Raw genomic sequence first — 16,057 nt, forward strand, 5'->3', positions numbered from 1 at the left:
GGAACAGGGCTGTGCCTTGTTCTCTTGTTCCACTCAGGTTTTCAACCACAAACGGTTCTGGCTGAGCAGAGGCAGGGAACAGGACATTTGAGTAACACTTCTGGACTCTACCTGAAAGTAACTGTTTGCCGGTGGAGTTTCTGAGGATGAAGGTGAGACATCTTTGGTAGATTCAGGCATCTTTGTATATGCAGAAGAAAATGAACAGCCTGGTTTCCAGAGAGGTGGGTGTTCACAAGTCCATTACAAAGGGCAGAAAGTAGCCCAGAGAAGCTGAAAGACTACTGAGGGCACAAACAGACTGAATGCAGTGATAAGACTGGCTGTTTCAAAGACACAGCATAGCAAGATATAAAGGGACTGGGAATACAAGCTACCCAGCATCTACAATACATCACACTTACAAATAGAGTGGACTATGCAGAACGATCTGCTTTATAAATAAGCAGAAAGTCTCAACTGAAATGATTAAAAAAAAAAAGTGAATAATTTACTTACACTAGCCCTTCATTCTCTGAGGTGAAGTGAACGGGTTGCTTGGTCAAGCCAGGAACAGAGTACAGAGGTTATCACAAAAGATACACACACTCAAGTAACACTTGTGTAAAAGCAGAAGCTGACAACATTGTAATCAAAAAGAAAAATGCACAGAAAGAGAGCTGACATTTCTTGAAAGTTATCTGAAATGGTAGTGCAGAAGAAAACAATATTTAAGGCACAAACACAGCATTCATTGTGAGAACATGCTACATTTTCACTCATTTTTAGAGCTCTGTCTTGCTCTTAGATACGCAGGCGTGCACCATTAATGGCACTTGCATGGTTCAATTCCCATGCATCATCCTCAGAATGGGAGTTGTGGCTAACCTCTAGTATGTCGCATGTAAAAAAAACCCTCTTCACTATATTTCTGTTTCTCACTTCTATATTCTCACTTCTCTGTATGTGTAAAGCATGTGGCTTATTGGTAATGTGTCTGACCACATTGAATAAATCTCCTAAATCCAGGCTTAAAGTTGGATAGTCGTACTGATCAGTCAACTTTTCTGTGTATGAATCTCTCTTCTTTTGTGACTGTATTTTCCTGGGTTTGAACCTTTTAAAAGGGGCTAAATATCAGAATGGAAAATATAGATGGAATTTATGTTTAAAATTAGCTTTTAATGCAATTAGTGTGTTTATTTAAGAAGGAGGATATATATGAGCATGTGCATACGTGTACATGTACAACGCCTACATACATCTACCACATTTATTAAATCTGTCTAGTGGATAATATCAAGACTTCTGCCTTAGCAATATGCTAATGCTTGCTCAAGCTTTTCAATGCAGTGCTGAAACCATCCTTGACACAGCACTGAAGCAGTAGCTGCAGCATCCCTGACTGCTGGATAAACGGAGTAAGAGAGATGAAATTTATCAGGGCTGCCAAGAAGTGTTCATCAAGACACATTTTTGATTAACATAAGTGTGCACTATTCTCAGAAGTGACAAAAAAAGGGGAAAAATTATAACTGGCCTATGTCAAGAGATTTAACCTGTCCATCTGACTCGACTCACTTTTTGCAAACACCGCTTCTTTCATCCAGTTACCAATTGACTGGGGGTAAATTGAAGGAGGAAACCTTTGCTTCTAACACACTATCATTCTTCTAAAAAGTAAAAGCTCTACAGTGGATGAACTTATTTACTTAAAAGACGTAACATTTCCAAAGGCATAATATGTGCTAGACATCTAGTGGTACTTAAGCTGACATTTATGCCTTTGAAAATTTCTCCCAAGAACCTCTGATGTGAGCACATAAATCATACTGTCTGTCTTGTAAGTAACCAACTTGGAAAAGAGAAAACTGGATAAAGCACTCCAACACATGAAGGACCGAGAAACTCTTAGTGACTCCAAAGCCATTGCAGAAAAACAGAGGAACAGGACTTTTGTTATGAATTTGCCCAGGAAGGACAAAGTATCATTCTGTATAGGAAAGGCTGACACAACTGAGCGTCACAGAATTGCCAAAGAAAACAGAAGAGAAAGAAATGCAACCTATTCCACCAGAAACGATGTAGGCTGGGGAGTGGAGCGACCCAGGTTCTCTGATGCCGACTATGATACGAAGCAAACCATTCTACCTTCCTTTTACTTGACTCCCCTGAGGGTAAATAATGATGCCGAAAGGGTTTCTAGAACCACCAGTATGCCTAAGTGCTGGCTAACACTCAAAGTGTTGTTACTGAAGATGGAAGACTGCTGTACAGGAGGCCATACTGTCACAGAACGTACTCAAGGGAAATTTAAAAAGTCAGAATGACAGAAATGAAAAGATCTTGTATTCAGACCAGACTACCTGCAGTGGAGATTGCCTCCTGTGAAAATGAAAGCACAGCCAACCTGAGGAAGGGAGGAGAAGGCGGACCGCCTTTATCAGAGCATCGAGGATGAAAAGGTTACTGGCTGCTTGTTATGATCAGCGAGTCAGAGGAAGACAAATAAATGACAACTCCTTGATATTGTGTGATTGCTGCTGGCATGAAGGAGAGAGATGGAGAAGGAAATCAAAGTGCCTGGTTCATTGTTTGTCCTTACACAGGGGCCAAACACAGCAGACGTAAATATACCTAGCAAAGGGCAGGAAGGTCAAGATAACTAGAATAAGACTACGGGATAACTAGGAAAAGAAGTAACCAGAAATGGGGTGCTGGTCATCCTGACTAAACTCCCCAGTCTGGTGACCTTCTGGACATTTCCATGTTTTTCCTATCCAAATATATCACCCATATTATACTTTTCATGGGACAATGACATTGGCTTTTACATTGGATTAAAATCCAAACCTAGTGCAATACCTAAGCATAAATGCATTCTTGCCCATACATGTATTTGCCACTATTTTGATGCTCATTGAATCCTCTCCGTGGTTTCACAGATTATGTGGTTAGCTAGGGAGGTTAAGGAATTAGTTACAATTAGCATCTTACTGAAAAACAAAGTACTGATATGAAAGAAAGATCTGCTGCAGCTGCAGCTTCACATGGATGGAACGTGCCATGTAAGAGTTCAGTAACGTTTCCAGTATTTTACCCTTTTGTGCTGTAAAGAAAAAGGAATTTTGCATTGAAAGGAGGATTCACTGTATACCTAGAAATCTGTAAGACACAATTTCTCTCCTACTCATTGCTTCTAATCAGACAGATGGATACATTGCTAAGGAAAAAATACAAAAAAACCCCACTCTAAAACAATGACTGCATCATTTTTATTTATTTCTTGCATTCTCTGTTCACGTAGCAGGAAATTTAATTCCAGTTGGATCAGTCTCTTGTGATATTTTTTTCTTTCATTTAATATATTTTTTAAATGCTTAGAGGCATTATGACAGAAAAGCATGTATTTTTTGCCCTGGTTTATACCCATCATCCTTACCATTACAACAAGACAAAAGCATTAAAGTAAAATTAATCATGTCAAAAGATTTTAGCAAAAAACAAGGGAGACCATGCATAAAGCATCGCTTTGTCTAGTGTGAAGTCACGCTCTGATTAAAAACATATAATGAAAGTGAAAGTAATACATCATTGCCTTAGCAGTAGGGTTTTTGGGAGAGCTATGCAATTCCGAACGCAAAAAATCTTTATAGGCTCCGGATTTTGAAACTTGCAATTATTATAGAATAATTCTAACAAGCAAAACATTGTTTCACTTCCTTAAAGTTTAATTAATCTTAAATGTTGCAGTTTAAACAAACAACCAAAGGAGTTCTAGGATTAAACAAGGACTGGCAGGACTATAGCTGGTAATTAAAACCGAAGCAGCAGTGGCTGGTTCTGAGCAGTGAGGCATGAGGGGGTGACACAGCGACCCCCCCACCCCACCCCCCCGCTCCACATCCAGTAACTAGTTATGAGAACTGCGAAATATCACGGCACAATGAAACCCCATTAATAGAGCAGAACTTTTGCTGTTACTAAGGGCTGTCAAACACCCATCAGCTGTTCTGGCAGTGGTAGCCTGTTGCTGCCATGTGACATAAGGTAGCACCCAGTTAAAAAATGAACTGGTGTTTGTGCACGTCTAGGCAAGCCTGAAAAGAAACCACGCAGTGTAGATCTGTTCACTGTACTTTGCCATACAGTCTATAAAAGCCTCTACTTTGCTCAGGCACAAGTGTGCAGTAAGTAGTGTTTCAAATTAAACAGGAACGTGCACATTATGAATCTCAGATTAGGATTGTGCCCACACCAAGTAAAATTAGGTGGCAGAAAATGTTTGTAAAATGCCACTTTCTTTTTCCTTTTTTTCTTTATTCTGTCTCTATTCTTTGTTGCCAATATAGAAAAAATAATTCTCTGAGAAATACCAGTCAGGAAAAATACACAGTAATACTAGACTGTGAAAAATCTACTGATCCCTTGAGCCATAGCATTCTTGCCTATAGATGATGACATTAAAAAATTGGAAATGGGTGCATGCTTCCCCTCCTCTTCTGGATCTATGAACAAGGCAAGTTGTTTTCCTGATACCTTTAGAATTACTCCCATTAGTACTGATGCATTTGGTGCTTTGGCTAGCCAGGCAGAGAGAGGTGGGCAGTATCCCCTGCCAATAGATCTAGTCTTGTCACGGGAACAAAATGAGATTGCTACTCTGCTGAGCTGTCATACTCGATAGCTTGCGCTGTTCCACCTGCAACTGTCTTCATAGCTCCAACTGCGGCGCCAGGGCTTACATGGAGTCAGTGGTTTCTGATGGCTGATCTTCTCCTGTTCCTTAGGCATCACACAAGGGAGGACACAGAGCCCTACGCAACTGAGTGGCTGCAACAGCCACCCTCCGTGCTGAGAAGGAAAAAGGCACCAGGCAAGCAGCTCCGTCTCAAATGGGTTTGCAGACCCTGCTGAGTAACTTTTGGGGCTCCTCTCAGTGGAGGGTGACAAGAGGAGATTCGGTCTCCTCTCATCCATCTCCTCCTCAATTGCCCTGCCACTGCACCCAGGACTAAGTGTTTGCAAGCTTCTTTCCCACCTTCCCGCCCCCCAAATGCCACCGCCACAGAACGCAGAAAATTAGTAACGTAGATGGCTTTGGAGGAGGGAAAGGGGAATTTCTGAGCACATTTACATTGGATCAGTAAGCCTCTAAGTGCAAAACCTAGCTTTTTCTTGCTGTGCGGAGGAGGCTACTGGAGGGCAGAAGGTTAAAGAAAAGACTTTGTAAACATTCACTAGTACAAGAAGAAATCAAATACACCTAAGGCGATAGTAAGATAGAACACTCTAAAATACCAGACTACAAGGTAGTTTTTCCCATCACAGAACCTTATGAGCAGGACACAGCTTTTGCTATGTCCCTGTTCACTAGGGAGCAAACTCCTCATTTGCACTGATGACTTGGGGGTGAACTACAACCTCAGGACTAACAGCACTGTCCAAACAAGTGAAAAAAAAACAGAAAAAAAAATCTTCCTCCTTCACTGCTGATTGTACATCTCTGATAAGAATAAACAGACCAATTATTTTCCAAAACTGCAGACTGGGAGAGAGGTAAAAGGGTAAAGGAAGGAAACAAATGTACTTCTTCCTAAATTGCAAAAAGTACATGAAAAATAAAGATAGAACAATGTCCTTAAATTCCCACACACCGTAAATGTCACAGTACGTTGGTACAACACCATGACTGCACTGAACTATCACCATGTTATAATGTGATGAGCTTATGGTCTTCCCTAAAACAGCTCAGTCATAGTTCTTCAAGTCCCTGCACTCCCATGCTGTATAGTCCTTCAATGTTTTATGGAAAGGACAGGACAAAAGTTCTACTCTAACTTGTCTCCACTTCCCATCCTCTCATATTAAGTTAGAAAATAAAGCAGCAGATACTTGAAACTCTTATTTCAACTTTAAAAAAAAAAAATTATTGCTACCATTTGGTGAGTAGTAATAATATTTTCTAAGAAATCATGCTTGTTAACATTTAGTCTTTTTCAGTGTGAAAAGACATCCTTGAACAGCAGTCCAGGCCAAGAAGGCATCCTTTTCTAGCAGGTTTTGTAAGAACAGGATTACTCATGTCACGAGAGGGCTGTGTATTTGACAGCCGACACAGATCCTGGGACTTTCAGGACTTCCCGTGCTGAGCACCAAGTGCTTGAACGTGAGCTAGCTAGGAGTGTAACAGATGCATTATCTTTTAATCACAGCACAGAAGGTTACATGCATTAACCAGAATGGAAAGAGAATTTTTGTTTACTATTTGTTACTGTTTGTTAGAGGTAACACAGAAAAGACTACATTCTTTTGATAAAATTACATAAAATTATTCAGAAACACTTCTCAACACCACCATAGATGCTGGTGTTATTCAAATACTAGTGATGGATTTTTAACCAGAGCATTTAGGTGTCATGGTATCATGGTATCATGGTACCAGGTATCATGCCTCTGGGTCCAGTTTCCCCCAGTCTTGGAGACAGCATCACAATGTAAGTAACCAAGAACGGAATAAATTTCTTTCTTACAAAATCTGACACATCTACAGATAGGTAAGACTTGGAATAAAGTTTTTCACTTTAATTAAGTGGAGAGTTCACATCCTGAAGCAAGAGATCCACTTCTCCTGCCTATTCTGGTGAGCCACTGGATTAGACACAACAAATTCAAAAAACCTGAACACTTCTGCCTGATGTAGTATCATTGATTTTTCACTGACTTACCATCTTCAGAATTTTCCTAGAAGTAGCATACAGAGGTATCATATCTCATTATTCTGAGAAATGTGAAGCACAGTATGTTCCCTAGAAGAGATGCTGTAGACTTTTCTAATGTACAGTTCATACGACCTTTTGTAATTGCCATTCTTACAGAATACTCTCAGCTATTAGTCCAGGGCATCTATATCTAAGCAGTCTTTATGTTGCAGCACTTTGAGAAAAGCTCCTAAATTTTCCATGGGAGAAAGCAGTTTGCAAAGGCACAATTTCAAGTCCTGCATCATAGCAGTCTTTTTAATTCTTTTTCATCATAATCTGTGCATATAATATTAATGTGGATGCATCCCATTAAAGGGCTTTGGATAAGGGATGAAGAACAGAATTCTATAAAATGTATTTTCCTGGGGAAAAAAAGCAGGTCTATTAGGAAATCCAGGTTTTACCAGTTGTCCAGTTTTAGAAGTATGGCTTTGATTTATGGATCAAAATTGCTCATTTATTATTTTATCTATACTGCTTTGGGCAATTTTGACAGTTAAAATTTAGTTTTATTGACCAATGCAGCCAGTTTAGCCACAAGGGGACTAATGCACACACAGCCTGCTGCACTCAAGAAGCTATGATTTGATTCCATGACCAAGTCAGACTGGGAATCGCAACCAACATAACAATAAGTTCCAAATCTCGATGCTTGAGGCAAAATACTTACTCTAAAACACAATCAACCTTTAAAAGAAGGTGGGAAAGAATTTTGTGATAGGAGCCTCCGTGCACTGTTTATTGTAGCTGATATATTCCACCAATGCTTCTGTCAGCAATGGACGCATAGCAGTACAGAGGAAACCTTTCTTTAATGATTGTGGACAACAGATAAAACTGGAAGAAGGAAATGAAAATGCAAAAGAGAATCAAAGGTGTGCTCTAGTACTATGGCTTACCAGGGATCTGACGCTGAGAAAACTGTCTCGAACATTGCCTTTTTTTCTCCCTAAACCAGATTTTATTCATACGTACATAAATATGCATGTATTCATGTTGCAGTATGAAAGACTTACAAGTTTACTTAAAAAACTTACTGGAATGATTTTAAGCCAATGTTAATTTAGGCCTATTCTATTATAAAATCAGCATCTTCTGCAATCTCAATTTATTGCTCCATTGTGAAGCCCCCTGTGATACATAAACAAATCTCTGAAGAGAAACAAATCAATAAAGTGTCTAATTTGATTAACCATGTTTTTAAATTCATCAAGACAACTGTACAAAAATAAACCACTTACTTGTCAGTATTTTCCACGTCTTCTTTTCATCATCATAATACTGAACCAAATTGCTGGGTAGCCGGTCAGGTCCGGGAGGCAATCCTCCAACCAATAACAGCATTTTCTTATTGGAACGAATTCTTCACCCAAAACAAGAGGAAAGATGAACAACCACATTACTGAGGAGTATTTTTAGTGGCAACAAAATCATAACCATCAAAAGAATGTTCACTGCTTGCAGTTTTCTATTTCATTTTTTGTGTTTCTTTCCCCAATCATGTCTCAACAATTTTTTGAACCAAGCAGAAAAATGATCAGAAAAGCTGCATATCTCTCTACTCATGGAATAATAAGCTTCCTTTATGCAATTTGTTAGAGGTTCATTCTAGAACGACCTTTTTCTTATATTATCCCTTTAAATCATCACTCTTTACAGCTGAATACACATGAAATGCTCTGGAGTTGTACTAAGGTTAAGCATTAAAGTTGCATGTCAAAAATCGTATTAGTCAAAATCATTATTATAAGCCATTCTACACTCAAAGAACCTTGAAAAAATTAAGGTTATGCAGAGAGTTTGTGAGCCAACTCTTTAATCACACACTGAACTTCAGATATATAGTTTAGTACAATTAGCAGCACTGGGCTAATGGTTGTGGGTTAAATGCTGCTTACAAGCACTTTTGTTTGTTTAATCCAGACTCTTGCGTTCACTCTCCCCCCCGGCTCCCCCCCTTCTCTTTGCTCTCCCCCTGTGCACCACTGGCTATAGCAACACCAATTGGTAAAAATGAGACTGTGATGTTGTTGTGAGCCTCCCCAGAGTGGAGCCCTGCCAATGCTTGCCACTGATCCAGCGGCATGAACCTGCTCAACTGTGCAAAGTCACTCTAATTCCCTCCCTCTGTTTTTCTACCTTCTCCCCCAGGGGGCAACCACTGAAAGGAGTGACTACCCACCCATCAAGAGCTGGCAATTCGCTGCTATTAACCGTGACCGTGATTCCCAATCTGCCTGGCAGTTCTTAAGAACAGGACTGCAATGTCTCATATGCAGTAAAAGCAGTTATCTGCACCCTGGCCTCCAACGCTCCACCTGATGAATGTACGATTTCTTTGCAACATTACGGGATTTAGCACAATTGTAAGTGAAAAAGGGAGGGGAGGCCCAGACCCCCAGATGAGCCCCGATGCTTTAATAGTCACTTCGCATATAATTGAACTTTCATCAGTTATACTAAGCTTGGGTGTGATAACGCTGAAAGAAAGGTCTATGCTCAAAACGGTCCCACGAAGTAGGAAGGCGATGTTGCCTGGAAAAAATGCATCGATACGAACGAATGTGCAGCGGGACCATGCATTTGATGGAAAGCACCCTTGCCAAACACCAACATTCTTCCAAGCGTGACAACATCACTGTAGCAATCTGTGTATCAGTCTGCAGCAAACGCACTCCTGGCCAAGAAAGGTACAGAATGCCACGAACCAAAACCCACCACCACAACTGCATGCGGTGGGGCCAAACCGCCGCCCAGGAGCTCCAATCTCAGCAGTGCGCTCCAGCAGCGGGCGCTTTACCACTGAGGCACACCAGTGCCTTAGCTCCAGCTACTACCTAGACAGTGTTGGGGACCCACCAATTTACATTTGTACCAGGACTGCATCCTCTCTTCAGAAGACTGGGCAAAATGAGCTAGGTTGTGCTGTAGGCACGCACTACCGAAAAGGAACCTCCTTCAGGAAGGGAGCACGCAGCTGAAGGCTCGATCCACATGATGCTTAGGAATAAAACCTTTCAAATGGCTATCCAAAAGACAACTACAGACTGCAGATACATCTATCACAAGGATGGACAGGGAATTATCTGGCAGATGGCCTTGCTTGTTTTTAAATGGATTTAGGGCTCAGGGAAGGTCCTGAACTGACAGCGGAGGAAACAAAACCCTCACTGCAGGGGCAGGAGTTACACTGCGGGGGCAATATTCTGCAATATTCTCCCACGCTGTCCTACCCCCCTGTTTCGCTCCCGATTTGGGGGGAGCCCCTCTGGTCCTTCAGTCTTTCTGACAAGCCAGCCTTTGACCCCTGCACTGAACCTGCTACGTACTGTCAAATGATGACTGTTACCTGCCCACCAGACTGTATCTGTGTAGGATATCAGGAACTGTCTCATGATCATGGTCGGCACCAACTCCACTCAGTGAGACCAAGCTCTGGGGAAAGCTTTCGTAAGCATTGCCAGTGTCTTGAAACGTTCAATGTCCCCAGTAAAGTTTTTAATGAGAGAACATTTGATAAAAACGATGCCACACAGGAGTATGATAAACTATTTTTGGTATGAGTTAGGGATGACTGCACACGTAACAAGTGGCAGAGCAAACCGGAGCCATAAGTCAGCTATGCATGGCCATCCCTAACGATAGAGAATAAATTGTTTATTCCAACCCTCTTGTGTTGTATGTTATATCACAATCAACTCCCTGTGTATTGTAAAATTCAGAATGCCCTTGCAAGGTTTACTTGATAAAGGAGTTTATTTTGATTTTCATCTTTCATCTGTAAAACTCCCTTCTAACTCCAAAGCACTGTGAAAAACCAATGAATGGCCAAGGCTCAACAGTTAAGGTGAAGAATGAAATGTCAGATGTAACTCTGAGTTTCCAGACTTTGGCAGCTGCAACTATCCTTAACATTACTGTTTCAGTTAAACAATCTGAGAAGCTAGTGTTTCTTGAGAAGGAGCAGCACTGCTATATGGGAATGTTTAAAAAATGTTTAGTATTTTTACTTACATGTTTAAAAAGGGAAGTAGCATGAACAGAAGTCCTTAATTAAAGTTTAATAAGAACTTAATAGACAGCACAGTCTCTACCAAAAGCACAGGGAACTCTCACATGGCAAAGAAGAGATGGGTTCTTTTACTCAAAGTATTTAATTCATCTATATTGAGAGATCTTCCAGTGAACCAAGTAAAGATAATAGAGTGACTAAAGATACATATGTTTTAAACTGATGTGTTTTCCTGGAGCCAATTCTGCTTTTTAAGTTTTGGTGTGACTTGCTTCATTTTAGGTTTTGAAAAAAAATTTTCTTTATTACATTATATTTGTGTTTCATATTGCACTGAGCAGTACTGTTAAAATCTTAAAATACATTCTAAAATATGAAAGACATGGAAATGATCACTGCTTATATGCAGAAGACTTTTCCAAATACTAATAAAAACATAATTCAGTGAAACACTACGATGAAGGCAGGATTTAAAAATATGTGTAATACCTTAGCAATATAAAGTTTCTCCCTTTCTTGCATTATTACATGTTTTCTATTTGGATAACTCAAGATTACCGTGTGAAATGCTCTGCATTATATCTGAAACACTCTCTTTTCATAGTCCTTATTTCACAGTGTAATATACTATTCAGTTACATCCTGTGGTTCACAGTGTCCCTAGCAAGGCTATGATGATCATCTTGTGTTCAATTAACAGTAGTGGGTCCCAGTCAGGGAAGGCTAAAATAATGTTAACCGTGACCCAGCAGGCTGATGTCATGGCAAAAAGCTGAGATAAACTTATCCATATCTTATCGCGAAAGCATTTCTTATACCTAGAATCCAAAACTCTAGTTCTCATTGATGAACATACACATGTTGTTATTATTCTGCACATACTTTGCAGTTTCTGTTCTGCAAAGATTTTAAAACACTTAATTCACCTTAATTAAGTTCCTGGGTACCCCATGTGGTGTGAAATTCATTTTGTCTACTTACAAGACTGGAAACCAAAGTATATTTTTAAGTCAACATTTTCAAACTTGCATCATTCCCTTCAGGCACACCAACCTAGGAATTTGAGAACTCATATAAGTGGCTTCATTTTCAGAGGTGTTGAATACCCATCAACATGCCTAAATCCTACTCACTTCAAAGGTAGCAGCAGATGTGCATCAGCTCTAAAACTCAGGTCACTAGCCCATAGTCTAAACTAACCATGAATACACAAGGCAAAATGCTGAGCCCAAGAGAGTTTATCAACTCTCAAGGAATAAGTAGAAAAGACAGTAACAGACCTCAATACTCCTGATGACGACTCCCACCCAAAGGTCTTTTGCAACCTTGATAGCCTCATATTAATGGAAAACGCATGAATGGGAAATACTCTTCCTGTACATTGTTTTTCTTTAGTAGCATATCCATCAATCTTGCACTGATGGGTTTTCCTTCTAGAAGTTCATTCTACCAAGGCTGGCAAGAAAACAAGCCCCATCAACAACAGGTTTGCTCCAGACTCTTCCAGTTTTTAAACAATGCAATAAGGCTCCCCTCTCTGCATTAGTGAATCCAAAGAAATGGAAAGACTGCAATGATGAAGTGGCAGGCCTGTGGTTCTTAATGCATTCGGTGTAGCGTTACACATCAGAAAGAAAACTGCATCTTAGACATACAGGTGATCATGGTAATCAATGAAAAAAAAAAAGACTATTCAACTATGCTTTCCTCTTAACTCAGGGCTATAATAAAACCAAAAACCTGGATCATTAATTCTTTTTTAATATAGGCTATCACCATGTCTTTGAGTATAGAGCGAGCCAGGTGGCTCTTCAAGATCAGGGACCTCACAGACATGGGATGCCTTGCTCCTGCTTGAGTGCTGACCTTAAACGCAGCAGAGCCAAATCGAACTTCAGGTATTTGCTCACTGAACTCAAGCACAAACAAAAACAGCCAGAAGACCAGCCCAGATCCAGCAAGAGCAGGTGAATGGGTGATGAATTTTACTTATATCCACAAATCTCATTACATCAAAGGATTTGAGAAACTGGAGACCAACACATAGTGACACTGTCAAAACAGGAAGTAGCAAGAATCTCAGAAAAAGTGGCTGTATTAACCTGCAGCAGAAACAAAATACTGCAGTGAGGTTTAGATACCAACCTCAAGGTAATAGACAAAGAGATAAATACACTGTCCCAATCAGCATTTCAGTTGCAGACCTTTTGTTTGTTAACACTTAAAGACTTAATTTAATCTTCAGAAACCAGGATGGTCCTAAGCAACCTTTTTCTTCTAAAAAGGTATCTGAAGGAGTGTTGTGTCCAACAAAAATGTAATGGAGAATATAGTTGCAGTTTGCAAATCTGAACTGATGCTGCAGGCATCCATTTGCCTGTGACTGAAGAAACTGTTTTGCCATCACAAAACATGTGATGAGATCTTCGACAATTACCTTCCCTGCTCCTGGATAGGTATTTCAGTGCAACAAAAGTGTCACATGAAAACTGCTTATTTCAATGGATTTTGGCTTCCTCAGTTGACTGCAAAGATAGCCATGATTAGCAACAAATGTTTAACAGAGAGAAAATATCATTGTCCAGGAGTTTAACTATGAACTTGATGAAAGCTATAAGATACAATATAAAATTTATTTTGGACAGAGAAATTCTGTGAGGTTTTGTTATCACATAAAATGAGTTAATGAACATCACAACCTATAGGTGAATAGGCACCCAGAATCTCTTCCTAACCTTACAGCACTGCCAGGGGAAGGACCTGAGCTCTCACAGCTGCCAGACCAAGTCCTGCAGATCAGACTTCTGTTGGAACTCTGACTGAACAGGAATATCTTTCTCCTTATGGGCAAAGTACAGACCTAAAAGAATTATCTTGATTTTGTCAAAACCTAAAGCATGCTGAGGTCTCTTGCAAATTATGACCAAGAAATTATTTAGTTCTTAGGTTCAAAATATGTTCAAAAATGTGCTGAATGTGTGAATGTTCCTTTATGAATGGATTTTTCTGACTCTTCTAAGGCACACCTATTGTCCAAGGCACACTTGAAAGAATGTGAAAAAAACTTTCTATTAATACCGTACCTGAAAACTAGTCTTATCATTCACTTTAGCGCCATGAAGATTTCGGTTTTCATCTTTTCATTCTCAATGTGGGCACGCTTAGCAGAGGGCCCCGAGTACAAGTTTTCATTGCAGCAGAGCTCACCATAACATTCACTGAAGAAGCTGGGTGATGCCCAAGAGACACCTGCTCTCCTGCTCATTTAATACATGTTGCTGGCCACTGACAGACTGAAGTTTAGGAACATAAATACTAAGTTGGGAAAGATTTGCTGCAGATATTGATTGTTGTTTTCATCTTCTGAATCTACTAGAATTTTTTTTCTTTTTGTCCAATGCATTTTTTTTTAAACAAATGCATAGAAAAAAAGCAGAGTCACTGTTTGCTCCAACAACAATCTTTCCTTTTTATCTCTATCTAAAAAGCAGAAGTCTAAAGGTAAGTGATTCTTTGGTCTGACAGGCCACACTTAACTGTTGCAAAGTTACCTGACAAGTTAAAATTTCCTTTATTTCTACAGTTGCCAGACAATTTTCCATCCCCTGTATTAAAATAACTTAGAATCTGTTTGGAGCTCTGAATACCCAATTTTTCTTTATGAATCCAGTCCCACTGCCATTACCAGTTTACAATGGTGTCTAAGTAATATTGAGGAGTTAGGGTATTTTTCTTTACCTGGAAGATAAAGGTGTGATCACGAAATGATAGAGTTTTTGATACGTGGAGAAGCGGCGAGGGGAGTCAGCAAAACTGCCACCTTAGACTTCCGGAGGGTGGACTTCGGCGTGTTTAGGAGACTGGTCGAGAGAGTCCCCTGGGAGGCAGCCCTTATGGGCAAAGGGGTCCAGGAAGGCTGGACATTCTTTAAGGAGGAAGCCCTAAAGGCACAAGAGCGGGCTGTCCCCAGGTGCCGAAAGACGAGCCGGCGGGGAAGAAGACCGGCCTGGCTGACTAGAGAGCTCTGGCTCCAACTCAGGAGAAAGAGGAGAGTCTATGACCTCTGGAAGAAGGGGCAGGCAACTCAGGAGGACTACAAAGGTGTAGTGAGGCTGTGCAGGGAGAAAATTAGAAGGGCCAAAGCTGAGCTAGAGCTCAGTCTGGCTGCTGCTGTAAAAGACAACAAAAAACACTTCTTCAAATACATTAGCAGCAAAAGGAGAGCTAAGGAGAATCTCCAGCCCCTAGTAGACGGGGGAGGGAACACAGTGACCAAGGATGAGGAAAAGGCTGAGGTACTTAATGCCTTCTTTGCCTCAGTCTTTAATAGCAAGGCCAATTGTTCTCTGGGTACCCAGCCCCTGGAGTTGGAAGATAGGGACGGGGACAAGAATGGAGCCCCCATAATCCAGGGGGAAATGGTGAGTGACCTGCTGCACCACTTAGACACTCACAAGTCTATGGGGCCTGATGAGATCCACCCGAGAGTGTTGAAGGAACTGGCAGATGTGCTCACCAAGCCCCTTTCCATCATTTACCAGCAGTCCTGGCTAACTGGGGAGGTCCCTGCTGACTGGAGATTAGCTAATGTGACGCCCATCTTCAAGAAGGGCCGGAAGGAGGACCCGGGCAACTACAGGCCTGTCAGCCTGACCTCGGTGCCGGGGAAGCTGATGGAGCAGATCATCCTGAGTGCTATCACATGGCATGTAGAGAATAACCAACGGATCAAGCCCAGCCAGCATGGGTTCAGGAAAGGCAGGTCCTGCTTGACCAACCTGATCTCCTTCTACGACAAGGTGACCCGCCTAGTGGATGAGGGAAAGGCTGTGGATGTTGTCTATCTAGACTTCAGTAAAGCCTTTGACACGGTTTCCCACAGCATTCTCCTGGAGAAACTGGCTGCTCATGGCTTGGACGGGTGTACTCTTCGCTGGGTAAAGAACTGGCTGGACGGCCGGGCCCAGAGAGTGGTGGTGAATGGAGTTTACTCCAGTTGGCAGCCGGTGACAAGCGGTGTTCCCCAGGGCTCTGTGCTGGGGCCAGTTCTGTTTAATATCTTTATCAATGATCTGGATGAGGGGATCGAGTGCACCCTCAGTAAGTTTGCAGATGACACCAAGGTGGGCAGGAGTGTTGGTCTGCTTGAGGGGAGGAAGGCTCTGCAGAGGGACCTGGACAGGCTGGATCGATGGGCTGAGGTCAATTGTATGAGGTTTAACAAGGCCAAGTGCAAGGTCCTGCACTTGGGTCACAACAACCCCATGCAACGCTACAGGCTTGGGGAAGAGTGGCTGGAAAG

General features: G+C 41.2%; 1 protein-coding gene across 1 annotated transcript in view; it reads right to left on the minus strand.

Annotated features, from left to right (window-relative positions):
- Positions 1-16,057, minus strand: part of KLHL14 (kelch like family member 14) — a 62,672-nt gene that overhangs the window by 35,850 nt on the left and 10,765 nt on the right. The window contains exon 2 of the mRNA XM_075495697.1: positions 7,985-8,106. Within this exon, the coding sequence (XP_075351812.1) occupies positions 7,985-8,106 (122 nt within the window). The remainder of the gene's footprint in view (positions 1-7,984; positions 8,107-16,057) is intronic.

This window comes from Mycteria americana, chromosome 2 (assembly GCF_035582795.1).
Source record: "Mycteria americana isolate JAX WOST 10 ecotype Jacksonville Zoo and Gardens chromosome 2, USCA_MyAme_1.0, whole genome shotgun sequence".
Lineage (NCBI taxonomy): Eukaryota > Metazoa > Chordata > Aves > Ciconiiformes > Ciconiidae > Mycteria > Mycteria americana.